This window comes from Benincasa hispida, chromosome 7 (genome assembly GCF_027475165.1).
Source record: "Benincasa hispida cultivar pf3 chromosome 7, pf3_genome.v1.1, whole genome shotgun sequence".
NCBI lineage: Eukaryota > Viridiplantae > Streptophyta > Magnoliopsida > Cucurbitales > Cucurbitaceae > Benincasa > Benincasa hispida.
This window is the reverse complement of record NC_143484.1, coordinates 19,968,063-19,978,014: the sequence shown is the minus strand read 5'-3', so window position 1 is coordinate 19,978,014 and position 9,952 is coordinate 19,968,063. Positions and strand designations below refer to the sequence as shown.

Below are 9,952 nucleotides of genomic sequence, written 5' to 3'. Positions count from 1 at the left end.
GCCAAAGTTGAAGAAGGTAAAGTTTATTTGGCTAAAGAAATCGAAGAAAGTATGGTCTGACGGAGGTTGACAGTGCTTGGTGGAAAGATTGATTTAGGGTTGTCTTTTAATATTTTTAATATATATGTTAATTTTTCAACTAATTAAATGCAATAATTTCCACCTCAGAACTTAGTGGTCTAGTCAATATTTTGTTAGTTTAAATTTAAGTAAAAAATCAAATATAATCATTTTACAAACGTGAGGGACTAAAGTATATGTTTTGAAACCTTAAGGACCAAATAGACATTGACTCCAAACCTAGGGACAAAAAGTGCATTTTCCCTTGTTGTATTTAGTTTCTTTGTAAAAATGTTATCAAGTTTGATTATTGGTTTGTTTGTATTTGTTCTTTTAGGGACATTTAATAGTTCCTTCCATTTAGTTTCTTTGTATAAAAGTTATCAACTTTATTCTTATATATGAAAGTTCTTATTTATGTTTGTATCAATTTTGTGTTAAAATAAGTTTGTTGATGATGGAAATCATGTATGTAATGGCAAGATTCAAAGAAATAACAAACTATCAAGACATGTACTTTATTGACAATACAAAAGTGTCATAAATATGAAATTTTGTGACAATTGAAATGTGCCATGATAAAGCATTTGTCATAAAATAGTTGTCATAGTTCAAATATTCTTGACAATTAAGGTATCATAGTTCATATATTCTTGACAAGAAAAAAATGTCACTATATATTCTTTTTTGACATGTTATAACTATCGTCAATGCCCATAACACTACATAAAATAGACAATTTTGAGTCAATCGGTGATAATAATATTCTGCCATAATATATCTGGAAATGACAGTTTATAATTGTCAATAATTATTTATGTTGACAATTATTATTGTCATGAGAAGACCATTTATGAAAATTTTCAAAACTATCATTGATGTGCATACCTTTATAGACGATACAATGACGTAAAATAACTACCATGAATTTAAATTTGACAGTTTTTAAATGTCATGAAATCCAAATTGTGTTGTAATATCCTTTTTGTGATGACATTGATCATATTTGTGCTACATTTTGGTGAGCTTAGTTGGAGATGAAGAAAAGAAAAGAAAAGAACCATTGAATGAGTTGAAAATGTGTTTATAAAAGGGTAATTGTTTTAAATGGTAAAACTGAGTAAAATATTTATAAATAAAGTTAGATGTAATTGTCTAAAAGTGATAGAACGCCATAGATGTCTATCATGGTGGGGGAAAATTAAAAGGATATTGTCATTTTAAAAACTATTTAGGAAAATATTGTTGTTTTCAAACTATTTGTAAAAATATCGTTTTTTTTAAAAAAAATAAGTCGAAGGTTCAAAATTCGACCTAGTTCCCCTTTTTATTTGTAGGTCGAACTTTGAACCCTCGACCTTGCCCATTATCATTTCGGAGACCTTCCTCTACCAAAAGATCATATTTCTAAATTTTCATAAGGTCCCCCTGGAATTCCTTCGAAAGCTTGTTGAATAATTTTTACGGATTCTGTCATCTCAGCAAGTCTGATTAAATAACGAGCTAATGAATTTCATTCTTTTTGCCACTGAACTTCCGAATCAAATTCGTCATAACACTCATAATTATTTGATGTAAAAATAATTTTGTATTGGGAGAGAACAAAAGAGGAAGAGTAAGAGAGAGTGTGAGATTATAAGAGAGAGCAAGAGTATGAGAGAGAGCGAGATTTTGAGAGAGAACGAGAGTTTGAGAGAGCGAGAGCGAGATAGCGAGATTTTGATAGAGAGCGAGAGTATCTGTACAAATTTCCCTTTTCTCTTTTTTTTCTTTTTTAATTATTACACATTCCACCTTCTTCTTTCTTTCTTTCTTTCTTTTTTTTTTTTAATTTTTCATTTTATAAAAACAATTTCTAAAAATATTTTATTATTTTATTTACACTCTAAAAAGAATAAATAAAAAAATAATATCTCATAAAAATAAAAAAATATAAATTAAATATCTCATTTATATAAAAATAATTACAAAAATCAATGTGTCCCACAAAGCGGTCAATTTCGAGCTGGTTTTCGTCGTCGACTGCGAACTTGAGGTTGCTTGGGTTCTTCTTGATATTGCTCTGGTACCTATGCAGGCGCTTCATAATATAAATATTCATTATGCTCTCCACGACCCCGACCATGTCCATACACATATGAAGATGAAGGACCAGGCTCTGAGTCATAATGTCCTGAACCAAATGTTGGCATCATCATCATCGGACTAACATAATCAGTTTGACTCTGCGTCTGCATCATAAGGGGCAACTCTTCCACATTATGTGCAACCTCATCAAACTCATCCTCTTCCCGAACAGGTCCTCTACGTCTAGGAGTTGGTGGAGGAACAATAGGTATATTGTACATATAATGAATTTCCTCCATATAGCTTTGGTTGTCACTACATATTACAAGAACCTGATTCGGATCATTCGCAACCTCACGGAGTCTATGGTTGTTCGATCTCTGTGAATTATAAAACAATTAAACAATATTTAAAATAAATTTAAATTAAAAATAATTAGATAATATTCATTTACCAGATGACCCACAGCTACTTCCGGATGAGTGACGTAGCGCCTTGTGATATTATTATACCAATGAATATATTCTAGAGTGACATATGTGTCAAACTGTTTAAGAGAAACCCCCACTGCAATAAACCTTGCACGATAGTGCCATCGCACTACAAAATGTGCAACTTTTTCGGACCAATCTCTAGTCCTTAGGTCAATATCATGCAGTACGGGTTCAGTATTACAAGGCAATGGGACATCTTGCTGAAAACCGAATTGTCTCATCACCCTTTCAGGAAGATGCCACTCACCAATGTGAAAACATATGAGAGGACTTATCGTCTGCCATATGTTTTGACCATTCGTACAAAAATTAGGCAAAGTATGCATAATAATTTTGTACGACTCCCAAATAACCTGAAATATAAAATATTATATTAGAGAATATTAAAGACAAATACAATAAAAACATGTATAAAATAATCAATTAGGTTTAGTGCAATGTACCTGTTTAGGTTGAAGCAGATCAAACATGTATATATTGGCTGACTACATGTGTGGCTGTCCTAGTCACACAAAATTTGTCTCTCCACCTAAATTTTTAAATTGATAATTTAGAATTTAAATTAATTAGATAGTGATATAAAAATTAAATTGAATTAAAACAACATACTAAGAACCGTAGGCTCGTCCAACTAACTGAGCGTCAATTAACATGTTGTAGCTGTGGAGCCATTGTTGGAAATCGCTCCCAAGTCCATAGTTACAAAAGTATGAGAGGTCCAGGTATCTCTCGAACCTTAGGTCTTATTGCTTTGCATAGTTGTCTATACAACCATGCCAAGCATGCTCCACCCCACAAATACCGTCCCACATCATGGAGGTTAGCTAACAATGGTAGGAATATCAAGTGAACAAAATTACTTGATTTATCTGAAAACAGACTTCCACCCATCATTTGTTGTATATATGCTTATGCATATCTTATGACGGTTTCCTCGTCTGCATCATCTGTGAACTCATGAAATTGTGTTCCTAACCATATTAAACTTAACCTCGATCCTTTAATCTTGTCGGCAGGTAGGGTCGCACCGAGGTACAGTTGACAAACTTCTAACTAGTCATCGTACATCACTCCGGTGACCGACTCACCGTCAACAGGTAACCCCAACAACACTTTTATATCTTGTAGAGTGATAGTGCACTCTTCAACAGACATATGGAATGTATGCGTCTCGGGCCAGTCCAACTGAATAAATCCTAATCTGGCAACCCTATAGAATCCAGATGTACGCAGTAGCGGTAGTATTCGAGGGTGGAGCGGGATAGTGCGCTGGAGAACTGCCTCTCGACGCCTGCAAGATATTTCTCCTCTCGCCATACAATAGATGATCGATGAATGGACTGGTCGTACAAAACATCGGGATCAACAGGTCCTAGGTTTAAAGCTATGATCTGAAAAAAAAAGTATTTCTCAATTAAAAAATATTTGTTTCTCAATTAGAAGAATAATGTACAACTTAATTAAAAGAATAATGTACAACTTAATTAGAAGAATAATGTACAACTTAATTAGAAGAATAATGTACAACTTAATTAGAAGAATAATGTACAACTTTATAATAAAAAAATTGAATATACAATAAATTTATTTACTTTCCATAGAAATATATATATACATATACATGACCAATAAGAAAAAAAAGCTAATAATCATTAATGAAAAAATAATAATAAATAACAAAATTTTGAATTGTAAGAGAGAGCGAGATTGAGAGCGAGATTGTAAGAGAGAGTGAGATTGAGAGAGCGAGAGAGAGCGAGATTGTGAGAGAGAGCGAGATTGTAAGAGAGAGCGAGATAGAGAGCGAGATTGTGAGAGAGAGAGATCGAGAGAACGAGATTGTGAACAAGAGCGAGATCCTCAAGCATTTTTTTAACAAACTGTCTTCCTAGCGATGCTCACGAGATTCGGCCCATATTTCTAGCGAGATTCCCTTTTAGAGCGAGATCCCCATCACAAAATTAGCGAGATTTCCTTCTAGAGCGAGATCCTCATCACAAAATTAACTTCACGCACTTATCTCCTTGTTGAGGGTTGAAGTTTCGATTTATGTATGTCAAAACTTTAACCTTCGACAACCTAATATACAAAATTAACGAGATCCTCATCACAAAATTAGCGAGATTTCCTTTTCCTTGTCGAGGGTTGAAGTTTCGACTTATGTACAAGTTTTTCTTTGTTTGTCGAGTTCTTAGAGTTCGACTCTACATTAGTCGAATCCTCAACCCTCGACTTCTAGCCAAAACAACAAAATTTATCTAATAAGTTTCAAAACAACAATATTTCTCTAATAAGTTTTGAAAATAACAATATTAATATTAAAGGTCCATTTTGGTATAGTATTTTTATAAATAATTTAAAAATCATATATTTTCATAAAAACTTCCAAATTTTAGAATATTAAAAGAAAATCCGTATGAAGTTGGAGAAACCGGGGAAATTGGACCGAGAGAAAGGGTTTGTCTTTTAATTAATTTTATTTTATTATAATTTTATAATAGCGCCGTCAGTCTCGCCTTTCGGACCACCATCTCCGTCCTCCGATCCGTCCGATAATTGCCACCGCCGCGCCTCCTCCCTTAGTTGTTGTCAAGACCGTTCGCCGGCAGGTATGGCTTTTCGTTCTTTCTCCCTCTTCGTCTTCCTCTCTTCGGTTCTCTTTCTCCCCTTCACGTTCGTTTCGCCTTTTTCTCTTGCGCAGCACCCACTGCCGCTGCTCCGATTGGATTCCGATCGCTGCTCACGTGTCCAGCCGCCACCGCCGCCGATTTTGTACAGTGGACAAAACTCACATTGTGGGTTTAAGTGGACTTGATAATCTCGGGTAAGAGTCATCAGTTTGGTTCAGAATCAATTAGTATTTAAAGTAATAGATTATAACAGTTAAATCTCCATTAGTTATTTGGAAGTGATATATTTGTTCTGCAAATTGCTCTTTTGCACAAAAATGTTAACAGACCTTATCGTTAATAGGAGCCTATGAGATATGAGTCTATCACTAAAAAATATTGCTATACACTCCATTAATATCCCTAAAAGTACTACCTTTGTAATTGTCCTACATTGTTATTACACCAAATCTTCATTACTTTTCTTTTTATGATGTAATATAATAGTTACAAATTGGTGCCGATTCCCAATATGTCTCATCAGAAAAGGAGGAACTCTGAAAGTTCCTCTTCAAAGCTGGCAAGGTTGAAGCAGGAGAGAGTAGAAAATTTAGATGAACTGAAAAATGTAGAAGATGTTAATACGAATTCCAGTTTGCTGGATGTGATAAATGAGAAGCCTCAAGAGCATCGGGTAATATTTGTTCTGGATAATGCTCCTCTGCACAAGGGTCTTGTGGGGAAGGTACATATACTTCTAATTAAATTATTTTCCCTCTAATTAATGGAACTATATTTGCAAACACATGATCCAAGAGAAACTATTGAGAGAAAATGAGTATTTTCATATCCGGAGGAATAGCGAGTACAAAGGTCTTGTAGTTAGGATGTGTCTATTTTAATAACATGTGACTATATTTATCAATTGTTTTTATTTATGTTTTAGAAGTGGAAGATTCTTGATTCATGGAGAGATCAACAATTCCTTCTTAAGCATAAGAAGAATCTTAAAGACTTTTGTCCTGAAAATGTTCGTCAGGTATGTTGATTCTTTTTAACCTTTGTTCAGCATATAACCTCTTGATGGTGCACAAACTACACCAATTTCTTTTGTAATTACATCCTTTTGATGAATTTTAACAATTGGAAAGCGCTTTTGTATTAGTTTCCTGGGGAGGGGTCCTCTCAACCCCTCGCCCTTAGGATGTGTTCCTCCTCGATGGAAGGAAAAGAAAAGGGTATGTTGATGACGAGAAATTACACTGTCGTCTTAAATTAAAAAATGTTCATGCAATGTTGCTAGTTATAATCTACATTTTGTTCCTCTCCACATTTCAAAATTTATCTTGCTCTATGTTTAACAATTCACCGAGAAGCTTTCACAATCCATATAGAACTACTTTATAATCTAGGATATATATAACGATAACAATTTTTTTTTGACAACCATACAAAACATTTTATTATTGTTATAAAAATTGCAAAAAATAATGTTACAAAAGAACTAATTCCAACTATGTTAACTAGGATCGAACTTTTTTTTTCATTTTTTCTCAATGAAAGTAGTTGTTAAAAGAAAAAGAACGAGGATTGACCAAGAATCCATAGAAAAATTCTGATGGAGAGCTCGACCGAAGCAACACCATGAGAAGAATCTAGACTACCCTTCAGAATGCTATTAAAGTACAGAAACCTTATACTAAGTTACAGCCTTGAGAAAAACCTTATATAGATGATACAAAATGATGAACAATGACCAACAAATCTAATCAACAGAGAAGATGAATTCCTAGTTGTAAGAACTACAAAAGATTATTTCAATGGATCATAAGTTTAGCTGTCATAAGTTTCTAAATTAGTCAAAGTTCTTACCCCAAGTTAAGGCTAGAAAACCAGCCGACCATCTTCCTTATTCTTCCTCGGTGATTCACGAACAACCAGATAGCCCTCAACCCTGTCCTCTCCTTTTAGCCTTAAAGACATTTGCATTTAGCTTTTGTTTCTCCAGATGCAAGGTCCGTGGATAAGGATTTTGTTGAAAAGGAGGCCTTATTATCTAGCTCCGAATCCAAACATCCTCCAACTGGGAGATCTGAAAGGAGTACAGCTGCTGAATTAGGGAGACCCATTTTGAATTCCTTCTCAAGACCCAAATCCCAACAAGAGATCGGACCATTCCACATCTCCTTAATTGTAGCTTCTCTTCTATTGGACAGTGTAAATTGAAGGGGAAAGGTTGACTTTAGGGGAGCATCACCTATCTAGTGATCAACCCAAAACATGTTAGTTGTGTGGTGTTTCCCATTCTGCAACTGCAACGACTATTCTCATTAAAAAGAATAATGATTATAAATAAGATTTCCGTGCTTCAAAATGTTATTCCAAGGTCATTTACATGAGTGAATTATATATAGTAACCATCCTCAGTTTGAGACCAAGGTGAGTTGTGCCAAACTTTGCCCCAATAATCCTTCTTCATAAAGCATCCCTCTCCTTATGAAACCACCATATCCATTTAGGAAAGCACCATTTCAATGCGTCAAGCCAATGATGAAAGGAAGTGAAGTGCAGAGTCCTGTTTGGCTTTTCTCTTCCCTGTGTTGTTCTCTAAAGTTCTTTTTTTCCTATAAAGAATAAAGCAGCTTTCATGAAAAAGTATTTATGTAGCAATTATATAACACATCTCCTTTCAAGATTATCATAAAGCTTCTCTTGGAGCTTTGATATTCTAGGTTGTGTATTATTATTTTTATTTTTTAATGTAAATGTTGATTACAGTGATAATTGTTTGAAATGTCCAGCCACTCCTTGACATTTTTGACAGCCGAGTTAATAAAGCTGGAAAAGTAGGGGCTGTTTATGTCAAAATTGACGATGGAGTACTATTCGAAATCAAGCCACATGCTCGTATTCCAAGAACATATAATCGCTTTTGTGGACTGATATGTAAGTAGCATCTCGTTCGTCTATTTACAAGTAATAATGATTGGTTAACCATTTGATTTGTTCAATGCTTGCAGTGGACTTACTCAAGAAGAGATGCATTCGTGCTGAAGATACAAACGAAGTACTTTTTCGTGTCCTCAACGAACCATTGTCTCAACATTTGCCCAGAAACTCTCGTATTATAGGCAAGTATTATACTTTCATGAGCTCTATTCTAATGCAAATGATTTACTAATATGGAAGAACACTTGAAATATTGGACTGCAGGTGTCTCTAATGGTTTGGAAAAGTGGTTGACATGGAGAACTATGTTTCTGCTACTAGTGATGATAAGAATCTCGTTTTTGTGGTATGTTATATTATATGATTCTTGTTTCCTCTTTGTCTTGAAGTATATTCAAAGTAAAATTTGAAACATGAGAGCTTCTTGTACGTTTATAGGTTAGTGCGACGGATCATAAGAAAATTAATACATGTACGGATGACATGATATCAGGTAAATTCTACCATTCTATATAGACCTGTTTGGGAGGCTGGAATGTAATGGGTTGTAATTATAAGCTCATGTTTGGATTGATGGCTTTAGGCTTGGTTTGTTATCCCTATTACATTCCCAAACCTAACACTCTTTCCCACCATTTTCATGCTTTTGATCCCATTCAAACATCGATTTTAACATTTTATTGTAATACTGATTTCTAATAATTCTGATTACATTCCAACCTCCCAAAGAGACATTATATTTTCTTAAAAGATATTTGTTGTTTAAAATTTTTATTTTTCAATTATTTGTTGGGTTGTGGGATGCTAATGGCTATTTTTTTATTTTAATGTTGTGGTACAGTTTCACAGTATCCACTGGTGTCCATGAGTAGTGTAGGTATGATTTGTGAAGCATTGGAGCAGAAATGGATGTCGAACCTCCTTCACATTGATCGAATACACAATTTACAATCTACTTTTTATATTTCTTTTATTTTATTTTACTTTTCTTATAGACATGATGTACAAGTAACATATTGCTATATCACATGGTGTATTGGTATATTAATTATAGTTTAGTTTAGTTAATTTTACGAAAAAGTTGTTTAACTTGGTTTGAAAGAAAAAAGTGACAGTGATATCATCTTTATTTTTGAAAGTTTAAAGAAAATAAAGGAAAAAAAAGCTTTGCAAAGTATAGGTAGAAAAACGAGGGTTAAAGAGATTGATAATGGTTTATATTGGGTTAAAACGCCATTCTGGGTTCTAAGTTTGAGATTTGTTCTCTTTTATTTTCAAATATTAATTTTAGTTATCCGTAATAATAATTTCTCTACGTAGTTTCAATAAATCTTAAATTTTGTCATTCGAAATTAATTTTTCTTAGAATTGGTTAAGTAGTGATAATAATTTCATGTAAATATAACATATCAATATATTTCCAAGCTCTATAGAGAAATTGCTAGTAGGTGAAATCACTGGCAGATCTAGAATTTTATGTAAGGGGGACACAAGTTCATATAAATATAATTTTAGATGCATTGATATATTATTCAGATTATATAATATTGCCAAAACGAGAATAATTAACTTACATACGTATAGTGCTAGATCCAAAATTTTATGTTAGAGGACAACTTTATAAAATGTAAAATTTTAGTGCATGTCTCAATTTGTGTCATATATGGTTCTTGAACTTAAAACATATACTAGATCACTGCACCTCGATTGTGTGTCTAATATATTGTACCAAATATTTTTTTTAAAAAAAAAGAAAATGTAGCTATTCACTAC

At 33.4% G+C, this 9,952-nt stretch overlaps 1 protein-coding gene across 2 annotated transcripts; it reads left to right on the top strand.

Moving 5' to 3' along the window:
* Positions 1–5,054: 5,054 nt before the first annotated feature.
* Positions 5,055–9,259, top strand: LOC120081191 (uncharacterized). Of its 2 annotated transcripts, none has more exons than XM_090315333.1 (9): positions 5,055–5,230; positions 5,323–5,445; positions 5,738–5,975; positions 6,177–6,269; positions 8,032–8,176; positions 8,251–8,361; positions 8,444–8,525; positions 8,618–8,672; positions 9,057–9,259. In XM_090315333.1, the coding sequence occupies exons 3-8, from the start codon at positions 5,763–5,765 to the stop codon at positions 8,664–8,666; spliced, it is 693 nt and encodes a 230-aa protein (XP_090171459.1). In that variant the 5' UTR covers positions 5,055–5,230; positions 5,323–5,445; positions 5,738–5,762; the 3' UTR covers positions 8,667–8,672; positions 9,057–9,259. The 2 variants fall into 2 exon arrangements, with proteins under 2 accessions (XP_090171459.1, XP_090171460.1); XM_090315334.1 differs by having other exon boundaries at positions 9,021–9,259.
* The last annotated feature ends 693 nt before the right edge of the window (positions 9,260–9,952 follow it).